The sequence below is a fragment of the Rattus rattus genome, chromosome 2 (assembly GCF_011064425.1).
Source record: "Rattus rattus isolate New Zealand chromosome 2, Rrattus_CSIRO_v1, whole genome shotgun sequence".
Classification (NCBI taxonomy): Eukaryota; Metazoa; Chordata; class Mammalia; order Rodentia; family Muridae; genus Rattus; species Rattus rattus.
In genome coordinates, this window is record NC_046155.1 from 73918898 (window position 1) to 73934157 (window position 15260).

Consider the following 15260-nt stretch of genomic DNA (forward strand, 5'->3'; position numbering starts at 1 on the left):
GACTCCATAGCCATGCCCAAGTGGTCTGCGTTTGTTGGCCTTGGGGTCAAGGTATTGCTATGTGGCTCAATAAAGCTGGAAACTCTGCCTCCCCAGTGCTGAGATTACCAATCTATACCATTCATGGCTAATTTTCAGTTCTACATACTAGTTTGAATATTCACCAAGTGGTTGCCAAATACGGACAAGTTATTAAACATAAGTGAAAAGGCTGGGGTTTACAATGTTTAAACTCACTGACTTCACCACTTTCCCTTTATCAACTTCCGTTAAAAGGAAGAATGGTAGCCAAGAATGGCACACTTTAATTCTAGTACCCAGAGGCAAGAGTTGTAAGGTCCTGGGAGGATATTAATTTTCCATTAATTCTATAATCCTATCTGAAAACACCATGGGAGTTCAAAGCACCAAATTTCAAACGACCTACAAACAGCTGGATTTAGGCAAGATGTAAGTGATGCACTTAGACCACTGTATGCTCAGTCCTCTTCCTGAGAAAATATGGGAATCAGAAACCACTCAAGGCAAACTGTCTTTTCTCTCCTCCATCAAGATTACTTTATCCTATTTCCTGCTAGGTAGGGACAAATTATATTCCAATTCTTTCTATACAAGACAATTTCTGGGGGATAATATTGCCCCACATTAGTAACAAGGACCCATTCTCCAGAAAGTAAACTGGGGGAACCAGAATTTAACTAAAATGGTTTTTAATGGGAACCAGAGATATGGTTACAATTACGGTAGTCTGACACACTCACACACACACACATACCGTTGCCCACCCCCCCAAAAAATATCCATGAGCAATCCTGAATTGTAAGTTTACAAAATAACAAGGGTAACACTGGGTACAGGAAGAGCTGTTCCAGAACTTCAGGAGCCAGGCTAATATGGCCTCTCCCTGCGATCCTGTCTGTGCTCACCCCTGAAAGAAAAAATTATTTGTTAGATTAAGAATTACCAAACTGCCCACGCATATCCTTCAAATACCCTACTTGCCCATGCTACCCAACAAATGACTTTAAAGCAAAATAGTCTTAAGACTGGGTTCTGAATTCTTCCTCTAACTTTAAAACTTTTATCTTTCACTCTTCCTTCCCAAAAATGGAACCAGCTAGGCTGTCCTTTCCCAGAGAATCCTTACTTCCTCCTCATCTCTGACCAATTTTTTTGACTTTTGTTTTGACTTACTCACCTGGAGTCCATCTTGCCAGGGCCAAAACCACCTCTGTCCCCACCACCCCGGCCCCCTCTGAAGCCCCCGCGGTCCCCTCCTCGGCCCCGATAGCCGCCCCGATCATATCCTCCTCTGCCACGCCGATCATCTCCGTAGTTTCCCCCTAGGACAAAGAAAGTCACATATCATCCTCAATTCTTCTACCTTCCCTCCCCACCACCCGCCCCTGCAAGTATGGGGCTCTTTCTGGACCTCAATTCCAGCTCTGCTTCCTTCTTACCCATATGAGAGCCTCCTGGTCCCCCTCCTGGGCCATCTGGCTTAGGTGCCTTACACTGGTTGCATTCACTTCTCCAAGAGAAGTTCATGTTCTCACATGTACTAAAGAAATGAAAAGCAATTCATTTTCAAGAGGCACAATCTTAAAAGTTGAATTCACAAGACTTCAAGGAAAGAGCTGGTTTCTCACCAGGAGCCAAAACAAAAGTTTTAAACCTAAGCCACTACCTTTCAGTTTTTTTCCACGATTTTTGGTTTGCAACAGCTTAGCTTTCAACACAATCAGGAATTCATGTCTGAAATCAAGTCTCACTCGATTGTTATCTACACATGAATCTTTCTGTCCAGCATATCTCCACTACCTGCACTATCTACCCACTTCAAATCTCAGTTATGGTTTTATCTTAGTATCTAGTGTTTATGTGACAATGAAGTTCAGGCTCATGTTTGTATACTTGATTTCCAGGTGGGAAGGATTAGAAGGTGGGCTGGGGGGCTGACTGCAAAAGCCCAGTTCTCTCTCCTCAGTTACTGTCTCAAGACACAAGTTCTTGGCTACTACCCCATGCAGAGCCTGCCTGCTCCACTCCACTCTCCCCACCATTATGGTCATGAACTCTAATCCTCTGAAACTGTGCTCCAAGTTGCCTTGGTCATGGCAATGGGAAAGTTAACTAAAAGCCAGGCAATGGTGGCACAGGCCTTTAATCCCAGCACCTGGGAGGCAGTCAGGTGTATCTTTTAATCATTTAAGTTTAAGGGCAGCTGGATTTTTATCATAGGCTCCAGGACAGCCAGGACCACAAAGAGAAAGTTTTAAAAATACCTAAAGAAAAGAAAGGCAAATAGGGGGGTTTGGGGATTTAGCTCAGTGGTAGAGCGCTTGCCTAGCAAGCGCAAGGCCCTGGGTTCGGTCCCCAGCTGGGGGGGGGGGGAGGGCAAATAGGTTTCTGTACTTTCTAAAATTCTAGACATGCACTTTGAAAGATAGCATGTCCAAAGACTAAACTAACCCTCCCTAGGTAAACTATTAACTCAATCTTCCATTGACAATGTGACCCTGACACTCAGTTTAAAAAAAAAAAACCAACTCTTAATATAGTATCAAGGATCATACAAGAACGTTTAAAAAAAAAAAAAGGCAAATTACTCACGGATTAGGACACTTCCAGTCCCCAGCTCGTTGCTGTCCTCCACCTCCACCACCTCCACTGGGGAATCCTCCCCGGCCACCACCACCGCTGCCACCTCCTCCATATCCTCCACGGCCCATGGGTCCTAGTACAAAAGCACTCATCAACCATTTCCTTAGTTTGGCTAGCCTACCTCCTCTTCCATAAAACTTATTTTCATCATCTTCTGCATGATGTGTTCCATAATCTCTTTCAACCAGTAAAAAGTAAAAAGACCCACCTCCTCGCCCTCGGCCTCCACGACCATTTCCACCACCCCGGTTGAAGTCAGCACGCCGGGTAGCAAATGAAACTTTAATAGGATTCCCAGAGAATTCTTTTCCTAAAGAAATAACAGTGGGTGATTTAACCAAAATGAAATATGTATGGAAACCTTATATGGAAACTTTCTATTTGTTTCTTTGGAACAGGGTTTATGTAGCCCTGACTGTCATGAAACTCACTATATAATCCCTAGCTGACCTCAAACTCGAGAGGATCCATCTGCATCTGCCTCTGCCTCTGCCTCTGCCTCTCAAAGTCTGGGACTAAAAGCCACACGTCACCATGCCCAGTCTCACAAAATTTTTAAATGTCAGAACTTTTTTTTTTTTTTTTTTTTTTTTGTTGTTGTTGTTGTTCTTTTTTCCCGGAGCTGGGGACCTAGAGGGGTTGGGGATTTAGCTCAGTGGTAGAGCGCTTGCCTAGGAAGCACAAGGCCCTGGGTTCGGTCCCCAGCTCCGGAAAAAAAGAACCAAAAAAAAAAAAATAATAATAATAATAATAAAATAAAAAAAAAGTAGCTACAAAGGTTTTGGGGCTGGTCAGTGGTGGCACACACCTTCAATCCTTGCACTCCAGAGGCAAAGGCAGATCTCTAGTTTGAAACCAACCAAGCTACATAGAGAAACCCTGTCTCAGAAGACAAAGGGGGGCTGGAAATCTAGTATAATATACAGAAGGGCTTGGGTTTTAGAACTCCAGCACCATACTATAAAAAGGAGGAACAAGATAACTTAGTGTAGAGTGACTGCCATCAAACTTAATCACCCATATTCAATCCCAGGAACCCACATGGTAAAAGGAATTTACCCCAGATGGTTTGTGCACTGACCTCTGTACTTATGTCATGGTATATACATGCCCACCCATATACACAATAAATGCTGAAACCTGCAGAGCCAAACCACTTTTAAGATCTTAGATTGTCGGGTATGGGGATTTGGCTCAGTGGTAGAGCGCTTGCCTAGCAAGCGCAAGGCCCTGGGTTCAATCCCCAGCTCCGGAAAAAAAAAAAAAAATCTTAGATTGTAGTCTTGGAAAAGATTTATAAACTGATGGGACATAAACAAAAAATGAGTCCACATTGAAATTATAGATAAACTAAGTGCCAACCAAGGCTTAGGAGATGGCTCATCAGGTAAAGGTGCTTGATGACAAACAAGCCTGACCGACCACACAAGTTCCATCCCTACAAACCATGTAAAAGAACTATACCTGCAAGTCATTGAATAAACCACAAACTTTGCATACAAAAAAAAAAAAAAAAAAAAAAAAAAAAAAACCAACAAACTAGGGTACCACAAACTTGAACTCCCAAAAGGGAACCTATTTCCCCTATCATCTTTTTGATACATACCATCAAACCAGTCAATTGCAGCTTTAGCAGAAGGTGGGTCATCAAATGAGACTGTTGCCTCACCCTTCAACTTGCCAGTTTCTCTGTCTGTATACAAATTAATCATAGGCTGTCCAGTTTTCTTGTTTGTCTAAACAAAACAAAATGAATTATCAATTTTTAGATACACGCAGGTCTTGGCCTAGTATTTGTACATAGCCTGTATATAATTTACTGTACCCGCTTAATCACTCCATAGGCTATGGATGTACTCAGTGAATACAGTACTACTTTCTTAGCAGCCACAATTCATAGGGCTCAATCTCCAGCAAGTCAGCAAAACTTTCCAGTACTTACAAGAATACCTAAATAGCAATGTTATGTAGTTGTTCTGCTACACTGATTTTAGTCTGGAAAGGTTCGAAGTAAACACACCTGATCTAAAGTTAGTTCAATCTACAAATGTAGAGCCTGTAAGAAACCAGACCTCCATCTTTCCCCTAGACTTATTCCAAACTCTGGCTCCCTTCTTCCCAATTACTCTTCCTGTCATGTAACTTAAATTTAACCATGGTTTACACTGTCTTTGAGCAAGTCCTTAGTCAGATATATCTTTTTGTGGTTTCTTCTTAAAAAGCAACAACTAAATGTTGCTAAAGAAAGGTAGCAACAACCGTCAACATTCCAGTGAATGTTACTTTTTGAGACATAATCTCTACAAAATCCTAGCTATTCTGGACCAGCTGGCCATGAACCTAAATCAAAGATCACCTGTCTCTGCTGGGAATAAACAGTTTAAATGTATCTTTAAACAAAAAAAAGTACTGTACTCTAATCTCAAAAAACACCAGCTAAGTTGTTTTTACTATTGAGAATCACCAATACTTGTTTCACATGACATGTGATGTCTGAGAGCCTGGAATACAGGTAAGGGGAAGTACCTACTGTGTAACAAGTACCTTAATAATTCCAATCTGCTTGAAGTAATCCGCCACAGATTCAATTGTAACATTCTCGCCTAGGCCTTGCACGAAGATGGTATTATTGTCTGAATTATCCTGTTCTGCTTGTTCAACAAACAGATGAAAAAAAGATTTGAAGAGCATAGGAAAGACAAGTTAGTCAGGTATACCAACAGTATAGTAGTACTTGATATTCAAGCTTCAAGAAAAATGCTCAGGATTCTTACCAGTTATACAGTATCTTTTTAGATAACCCAAAACAATCCCTCCTCATTATCTACCTCCTTCAAAAGTTTCACTTTAGGCTGGAGAGATGGCTCAGTAGTTAAGAGCACTCACTGCTCTTCAGATTCCCAACAACCACATGGTGGCTGACAACCATCTATAATAGGATTGCCTCTTCTGGTGTGTCTGAAAATAGTGACAGTGTTTTCATATACATAAAATAAATAAATAAATCTTAGTTTTACACTTACTCTCATTACTGTCCTTGAAAAACTGACACCTAATCAGAAACCAGTTTTCAAACTTTCATTTCTAGACTCCTTAGTGGAAAAAAAAAAACTTATGCCAAGGCATGGTGGACCAGTCCTTTTACTATCAGCACTCAGGAGGCAGAGGCAAGTGGATCTCTACATTTTTTTTAAAAAAAAGATTTATAATTAACTTTATATGTGAGTACACTGTCGCTGTCTTCAGACACACCAGAAGGCATTCTATGCCATTCCAGATGGTTGTGAGCCACCATGTGGTTGCTGGGAATTGAACTCAGGACCTCCGGAAAAGCAATCAGTGCTCTTAACCACTGAGCCATCCATTTCTCTAGTCCCAATCTCTGAATTCTAAAACAGCCTGGTCTACATACTTCCAAGACAGCCAGGGCTATGTAGAGATCCTTCCTCGAAATAACTAAGTAGATGATTTAATTGAAAACCAAAGAAAATGAAACCAATTTCATTCAAATGTAGTATAGCATAAAAACACCATCACAAATAACATCTCTTAAATAACAAATAAATAAAATCTATTAAAGTGGTTAAATGAACTGATCTGAACTGCTAGAAATGAAGGTGTAAAACATGTCTGGGTTAGTTATTTATGGACTTTAAAAAACCACTACCTTTAAATGAGCAACTCTCTCAAGCAAAGTTCAAGACTTGCCAGAAATGATAAATACCAGATTCATTCTAACCTCCAGCTCCAGTGTTTCTACTATTTATATAGCCCCCTCCCGTCTCTCTCCACCTTTGCAGTTTTTTTTTTATTTCAAAGAAAATCCAAATGAATACTGTATAAAAACCATAGACTTACCAGAATCATGACGAGATCCTTGATCCCGAGGACCTTAGTTACATGAAAAAAAAAGAAAACAAAAACAAGGAAAAGGAGCCATTAGCTAAAAGGAAAGGACAGATAAGGTAACAAATTAACATCAAATTCAAATTCTTGGAATGTATTAGGTAATTGCTTCCAGCCTCTCTCCAAACCCTATCCTGAGGTCTTCCCAGTGGAGAAAATTCTAGACGGATCTGACAGAAGGGTCCTTTTTCTTAAGATCTGTCACTTTTGAGTCCCCATAGATAATGCCACACTTCAAGAAAATGCTGTTTTCCCCCAGCTAGGGCTGGGAAATGTCCTCAGCACAGATGGGGGTAGGGGCATTAGTAACTCATTTAAATTAACCAACCAACTCAGACATAACTCAGCCCTGTTCTCTCACAAGAGAAACATAAGCTCAACACCAGCAATGTGATGTGCATCCATCCAGTTTCTCCAAACTTTTACACCAAAGACAACCCTTGTAGAACAATTTTTAATTTCATCTTGAAAACCATTCTTAACCATGTTGTTTCCCCAAAGCAACATGAAAATAAGAAATATACATAGTAGCTATTATATTTTAAAAGCATGTCCCAGGGAACAGACCAGAAATGTTTTCATAATACAGCCTCTATTTTTTTTTCCAGACACCATCTTTAACCAATGTTTATCTAAATTCACCATATAAAAATATTGTACCGGTATACAATGACACCTAAGTCACGAACCCCAAGCCTTTGGCTTTAAGTGTTTAGACAAATCAAGAAACCATTTTGTTAAACAAACCAGAAAAGTTCCAGCTTACTAGGAGACTTCTCAAATTTGCCATTTTTTTCCATGAATTCAAGTTTGTGCTGTTTAAAACCTGGTTATTTCCCATGAGCAACACTCAAAAGATCTTTCTTGAAGTAGTTCACACCTTCCTTCCCAGATCTAGTTCCTATGTATTTGTCTGAGTACATATGTAAAATTGCATTGACATCACTATTTAATATATATACACCAAATTTACCATCCTCAGGGGGCAGGGCACTATTTCATGTCCCTCTCCCTAAATTAAAACATTTGGGAGGTTGTGTATACATACACACATACACACACACTCGCACACATATCTTAGACACACTGATCAAAAGGATCCTAAAGCCAAGTTGGCACCACATGTTCCAGAACATTCCCCAGTTGCTCATGATGGTGTGGTCACTAAGTGCTAGGCGTGGCAACACCCATCAAGAAGCCTACTAAATACTTCTATCAACTTGGGTAAAACCAATTTAGTAACAGACCGCCAAGAGTTTATCCCTGCCTGCCTCCAGGTTAGCACACATGTGGCAGCAGGAGGCATTCTAACCTACCCCTTCTGGAGGTGGCTACACACACTTTAGAAACCTTTGACACTTAACACGCTAAGACATCTGCAAATGAACAATCAGACAAAGCATTGCTGGGAGTTGGGAATTTTGGAAACTCTGTTCACTTACCACCAAATTTATTGAAGCCACCACGGTCACTTCCGCTGGAGAAGACAAGTTAGAAGAAAGGACATGAAGCTTCCAACGGCTACAAAAGGGTTTTGGTTTTGGGTTTTTTTGGTTTTTTTGGGTTTTTTTGTTTGTTTGTTTTAATATTCCCCAAACATGGGTTGGTGTTTTGGGAAAAAGATTCAAGTGGCTACTAAAATATACCCCTTCCTGACCACCCTTGTCTGACCTTTGAGCTTATCACACACGTGTGCAATTTCTCAGACACAGTTAAGGATTTTACTTTTAAAAAGTTGTATCTACATCCTCTGGAAAAAAAAAGCTCATTTTCCTTGGTTGTTCTTCTGACGTAGATGTTTATTCCTCTTGTTGCAAGTGGTGGACAACCCAGCAGTTGGTTTAAAAGATCTACCCCATATTTCCCAGAAGACATTTCACACCAGGCCCTGGGATAGCCCTGAACACGTGTTTTTTGTTGTTGTTTTGTTTGTTTTGTGGTTTTTGCTTTGAAAGCAGCAAGCAGACCCAACCCCATTCCATAAAAAGTCATAACCAAAGGCAATTTCCCCTTAGAGCAAGACAAACTCAGCTAAGCCCTATCCTAACTACTGAGCTGTTTTTAAATCACCCTTCACCCCCGGGGTCACCCCTTCTACACTGTGAGAAGAGCGGAGTATTTTGCAATGTCACCTTTCATACCTGTGGCACATAAAATGCAGAGCAAGTTAACAGTCACATAACAGTTGTTTTTTTTTTTAAAGTTTTCATTAAACACACGCACACAACAAGAGTTTTTCATATTTTTGCATGATTGAGACTGCCCCCACCCACCTCTGAATACTTACCATGTACAAACTCAAAAAACCTACTTTCTTCAAAAAAAGAAATACCACTGACATTTTCCCCTTTTCAAGGGAGATAATAAGGTCCCTTTAAAGTCACCAACAGATTTGACAAACTGTTTTAACATCAAATCTAAGGTTTTACTTCAACTAGAAGAGATCCGGTTGGACAAGTTGATTTGATGTCTGACCAAGAAAAGGTGAACAGTGGAATAAGACAGCAGAATACCACTGTCAAGTGTATTTACCCTGCAAGTCTGCACATTTCAGTCAGAAGACCCCATAAATGAACCAAGTCACACACAAATCAGTCAAATTAGTGCAAATCAGGCTCATGACTCAAGTAACTACAGAATATAGATGAGTAAATAGCCAATTCCTAGAAGCTAAGGTCAAATTTAACCATTACCAACTCCCTTGGAAGACACATGGGAATGAATACGCAGAACAAGTTTCCCCAATATTTCCCAGGAATAGGTTTCCCTTGCAAACAAGTCTTTACTCCCAAGTTTCTTGCCTGAGATATCTCCCATTTGTATCTGTGTATATTCTTTTTCTTTGGAAATAAATACACCAATACCCAAATCTCTACTGAGAGCTATGAATGAGATTTTGGCTCCCAAGTTCTCACAATGAATATACAAAGAAACGCTACTGGCCACAAACTGAAGCCCTTACATATGCCCAGAGAACAATACTAACCATGCACTAGGGATTGACTTCAAGAGAAAGCCATGCAACATTCCCCACTGAAGGTACTCCCTGGCTCATGAGACACCTACCCCATGCCGCCTCTGCCTCCTCGGCCACCTCCACGGCCTCTGGGTTCATAGCCACCACTGCTTCGGTTGTAACCACCTCCACCGCCCCTGCCACGGCCCCCACGATCCTGCTGGCCTCCCCCGTAGCCACCACCGCCGCCACCACTCTGGTCCTGATTGCCATAACCACCACCGCCGCCGCTGCCACTCATAGAGGACTGATCTTGGCCATAGCTGCCTGTAAGGAAAACAAAAGAATGCTTTTTAAAGGGGGAAGGAGTGCTTAGTAGTCCTGTATGCTTAGCATACACAAACTTCTAGTTTTAGTTCTCAGCAACACAAGTGAAGGGACATGAAGTACCATGGAAAGGGCTAATGGTAAAGATCAGAAACCTAGTATAACAAGAAAGCCACTATTTTAGAAAATGGGCAAGTTTGGAGACTAAAGAGACAGAGCTAAAGATATTTCCTCACCTCCACCACCCCCTCCACCACCTCCACTGCTGCTGTTGTACTGGTTCTGTTGTCCATAACCCTGAGGTGGGTTATAGGAGCTTTGTTGCTGTCCGTAACTTTGTTGCTGTCCACCATAGCCAGACTGTTGACCATAGCCTCCACTCTGGGGCTGCCCATAGCTGCTGCTCTGAGAACTGCCACCATAACTAAATGGAAAACAAAACCAAAACAAAATTATGATTTGCAAAATGCCCAAATGCTTGTTTTACTTTTAGTCCATTCCTTTTCATTACCCAGCGACCCAGCAGTCTACCAACACATTCTGGCCTACCCGTCTCCTATACCACCTTACCTTCCTGAGGTGCTACTAGGAGCTGGCTGTTGGCCATAACCGGGGTAGGAGGACTGCTGCCCATAAGAAGACTGGGAACTTTGGCTGCTGCCATAGCCACCAGTGGAACCATATCCCTGGGGAGCTGACTGAGTTCCATAGCCTGCTACAAAGGAAAAAAAAAGTTACAAAAAAGACCAGTTATGTAGTGCTCATCTTTAATCCTAACATTTCAGAGGCAGAGGCAGATCTCAGTTCAGTGAGACAAAAATGATGTCTACGTTATATTCAGGTCAAACAAAGCTATATAATGAGAAGAGGAGGGGCAAGGACAAGAATTAGCTTAGAAAAAAAAATATGTATATATACACTTCCCAATATTCATTTATACTTGGGAGGAGGGTGAGGAGGTGGGGAGATCATCCTAGATTTTATTAGCAACTACCAGGAGAATGGAGAAGAAAGATCAGTTTAAGGCCAATCTGGAAAATCTTAGTGAAACTACCTCAATTTACTTCTTAAAGATAAATAACTGGACTTGCTATGAAAGTCTTGACAATTTGGGTTCAATTGAAAAAATCATGTTTATCTAGTTTTTAAAAACTTGTTAATCTTGATACACACCAAGCCCAGTGTTTCATGCTCAGCCTCGAAATTAGAAGGCTATCTCAGCAAAAGGGGAATAAGCTAGAGATGTTGGTCAGCAGCATACACACAAGTTCATTTGATCTTCAACACCATTATAAACCAAGTATTGTGATACATGTCTTTGCTTCCAACACCCAGAGGCAGGGAAATCAAAGGTTTAAGGACATCAAAGGCAAGTATCTGGCCAGTCTCAGCGCCCAGGCCATCTCTGCACCCATCCACAGGGTCTCAGCATGCAGGCTGCCTCAACTTCTAAATCAGTGGCTCTCAATCTGTGCTCTGAGACCCCTTTCTCTGGGTGTATCTGATACCAGTAACAGTAGCAAAATTAGTTATAAAGAGCAAGGAAAATAATTTTATGGTTGGGGTCACCACAACATGAGGAACTATATTAAAGGGCTGCAGCTAATGCGACCTAATGGAAGGTTGAGAACCAGTCCTCAATGAACAAGACCTTGACTCTCCCACCTCCACATCCCAGGTGCTGAGATTATAGCCGCATTCCACATCTTCAATTTCACTAACATCACTGTTTGATTAAGGTTCAATTCCATTCTATCTACCCCAAATCTAGGCACCTGTGCCACTAATTGTAACACAAAAGATCCCTAACAAACTGCCCTTTTTTGTTTTTGTTTTTCAAGACAGGATTTCTCTGTGTAGCCCTGGCTGTCCCAGAACTCACTTTGTAGATCAGACTGGCCTCTCAGATCAAGAGATCCACTGGCCTCTGCTTCTTCCCAGAGTGCTGGAATTGAAGATGTGTGGCTGGAATTAAGGGGGTATGTGCCACCACTCCTGGCCCTAACTACATTTTTTTTTTAAAAAGATTTATATATTTCATGTATGTGAGTACACTGTAGCTGTCTTCAGATACACGAGAAGAGGGCATTGGATCCCATTACAGATGGTTGTGAGACACCATGTGGTTGCTGGGAACTGAACTCAGGACCTCTGGAAGAAGTCAGTGCTCTTAACCGCTGAGCCATCTCTCCAGCCCACTAACTACATTTTTAATGTGTTGATATAGACAGAAAATGTTTTTCTTTCTTTTTTTTTTTTTTTGGTTCTTTTTTTCGGAGCTGGGGACCGAACCCAGGGCCTTGCGCTTCCTAGGCAAGCGCTCTACCACTGAGCTAAATCCCCAACCGAAAATGTTTTTCTTTTGTGAGGTAAAAAGGGCACCACCTCTGTAAATCACACGTGTTAGCCCAACTTCAACAATTTCCAAGTAAACTATTCCCTTCCTATCATCCTAAACTGGTTCTCTCTTTAGCAAATTTGATTTTTCACCAAAATAGTAAACATGGAGAAAATAGTCCAACACAGAAACAATTACCAATCAGTATTTTTGTTTGAAAAGACTGACTACAAAATTTTAGCAATTGGGACTGAAAAGGGAAAATGTGGGAATTTCAGTATTGTTCAGGTTTTGAAAAGTTTAACATCAGAAAGAAATGGATGAAGATGTGTTCCACTAAGAGACTCACTGTTTTGGGTCTGTCCATAAGAAGAACCATAGCTGCTCTGGCCGTATCCTGAAGTGTCAGCTGATTGGCCATAACCACTGTAACTCTGCTGGCCATAGGGCTGATTGCTCTGTTGGGAATAGCCCTGCCCAGGCTGGGTAGGATAGGCCCCATAGCTGGAAGAAAGAACAGACCAGTAATCGTCAACTGAAAGAGTAAGAACAAAAGCATACAGAATACATTAACCAGCCTTGCTGTCTACAAGCACCAGACCAGAAACAGTACTCACCTTTGAGTTGCTTGTTGGGTATAGTCTGTAAAAGATGGGAGAGAAAAAGGTCTTAATTTTAGTTAAGAATGACATAGAACTAAATCCTTCAACTTTTGAACTAGGCACTCCAGATGACATAAATCTACAAAACTGTAATTGCAAAAACAGGCATACTCATAAGACACCAAGAACACAAGATGAAAATAGCCAAGTTTTATTGCAAAAACCAAAGAAAGTACAATTTCTACACACCAAGAAGTCTTGGACTTTTGTGCAGGGTAGAACCCAGGGCTTGGGTCATGCTAAGCAAGCTACCATTGAGCATCACACAGAGAAAGATACTCTCCTCCTGTGGATAACTATTATCTACATTCTTGTGGAGGGACTGGTTCTGTATTTACACTCTTGACGCAGGGTTTCTCTGCATAGCCCAAGCTGTACTGGAACTCTCTCTGTAGACCAGGATGGCCTTGAATTTAATACTTACAAAGCACCATCTGCCTCTGCCTTCCAAATGCTGGAATTCAAGGTGTCCAACACCATATCCTTTTTGTTTTGTTTTTTTGAGACAGAAGTCTATTATGTACCTGACTGTCCCAGAATTCACTATGTAGACCAGGCAGGCCTCGAACTCACAAAGATCTGCCTACTTCTACCTCTCTAGTCCTGAGATTAAAGCTGTTCTCAAAATACAGATCGTCCCTTCAGCTTTAAAAATCCTCTAGACTCTTTCCAAAGCCTGCAACACACACCACCACGTTCTGTATCTTCACAGCAGCTCTACAGGAAATGTTATCACCAGGAGTCAAAATTAACTTTTACAGTCAAGAGATTACACAGTTGATTTCAAGCCCAAGGAAGCAGCTAGAAGAACGTGACCCTCCAACAAAAATGTCTTTAAAAACATTCATTCACCTTATAACCAACCTTGGAGACCTTATTACGACAAAAGTGAAGTTTTAGTAACAAGCCAATCAAGGCAGCAAAACTCTTTAACCCCAAGTGGCATAGCACTCTCAAGGCTCCCGTGTGGCTCTAAGTAACTGAGTTCCCGCCTACCGTGCGCACCTGAAGCAGAGCGCACTTTCAACTGAATAGCAGTAGCTCAGCAGCTCCGAGCAGGAAACCCAAGCTCTGCCCCCACACTGGGCAAAATTGACAGCGAGAGGGTGTGGCCTCGGAAAGCGACTCTTTTGATTTCCTTCCTGCCTCAGGAAAGCTAAATTCACAAGTGGGTGATACAGGCTGGGGTCTCTGAATCTGTTGGCCATTCCCCCGCGATTCTCCCAATCCCACGGACTCGCGGGCCAACTACGAGAGTTTCCGCTCCGGCCTGGAGGCCACGGAGGCGGGAAGGGGGAGGCCCCGCCCCTTCCCGAGGGACCCAGGGAGCAGGGCGAGGCCAACACCGGACCAGAAGTCTTCCGCCGAGGGTCTCGCGACAAAAACCCACACCAACTCCAGGCGGGCGAGGGAGGTGGTGGGGGGTGGAGAGAAACGCGCCGAGAAGGGGGAGGGGCCAGAGGGGCGCGTGCGCGCACCAAGTGCCCGGATGCAGCACTGCGACAAAGCGAGGCCCGGAACGGAGGGAGGGGGTGGGGCGAGGCTGAGGAGACCCGGAGCTCCCTCACCCCTCACTCCAAGTCGCCAGGCAGCGTCCCTCTCAACACCCGACCCAAGTGAACGGTCCATGAGAGAAAGCACACAGTCTCCGCGCCAAAGGCGCCAGAGGAGCCAAACAAAATGGCGACACCGCCCTCCCCTCTCCTCTTCCCGCTGCTTCCCGCCAGAGGTGCGGGAGCCCACACTCGCCCACCACCACAGGCCCACCGAAAACACAAAAGCCTTGATGCGAGGGAACGAGGCTTCCCAGGGACGCGCCATCGCCGCCTCGCGCTCTCACATACCGTTTGAAGCCATGTCCGCGCACGCGCGCACAGGCCGCCAAGCAACAGGATTCCAGACGACTGCGAAGGGACGCCGCGAGGACTGAGCAGCCCCGCCTCCCGCGCCCGCCTTAAGTACGCCTGCCGCCTACGCGCCACCCGGACGTACCAAGTCGAACGGCGCAAGGGGGAAGCACGCCCAGGTTCCCAGGTCTTCCCGAGGATACAGAGACCCCAGGAAGATAGGAGGAAACGAAATCGCTTCACAGTAACATACTCGTACGTGCCTTATCTTTGTGGTAACTCTCTCTCGTCCGTCCCCCGGTACTCGCCTTCGATAAAACTCCACCCCTCTGGGGGCAGAATGGTACGACCCGGTCTCCCGCTATGGGCGGTGCCAGGGCCCAGCGCTTGAGAGCGGAACTGTAGTCAAGGCCTGGAGTCTCCCGGTGTGGGAACCGAAAACGCTTCGACCAGCCCTGGACTGGGCCTCACTTTCACTGGGGAGGACATGCTTTCCCTGTCGCTTGCCCTGGCCTATCAACTGAGACCGACGCAATGTCGCTCTGGTCCTCCACATTCTC

At 43.3% G+C, this 15260-nt stretch overlaps 1 protein-coding gene across 2 annotated transcripts; it reads right to left on the reverse strand.

The window, feature by feature from the left end:
• Positions 1–693: 693 nt before the first annotated feature.
• Fus (FUS RNA binding protein) lies at positions 694–14785 on the reverse strand. 2 transcript variants are annotated; one of them, XM_032892510.1, is made up of 15 exons: positions 14698–14785; positions 12809–12833; positions 12541–12695; positions 10424–10565; positions 10090–10277; positions 9637–9853; positions 8013–8047; positions 6523–6555; positions 5209–5312; positions 4271–4400; positions 2873–2974; positions 2614–2737; positions 1461–1561; positions 1199–1343; positions 694–928 (listed from the first exon to the last, which is right to left on the reverse strand). In XM_032892510.1, exons 1-15 carry the CDS (start codon positions 14708–14710, stop codon positions 889–891), a joined length of 1554 nt encoding a protein of 517 aa, XP_032748401.1. In that variant the 5' UTR covers positions 14711–14785; the 3' UTR covers positions 694–888. The 2 variants fall into 2 exon arrangements, with proteins under 2 accessions (XP_032748401.1, XP_032748400.1); XM_032892509.1 differs by having other exon boundaries at positions 10424–10568.
• Between the last annotated feature and the right edge of the window lie 475 nt (positions 14786–15260).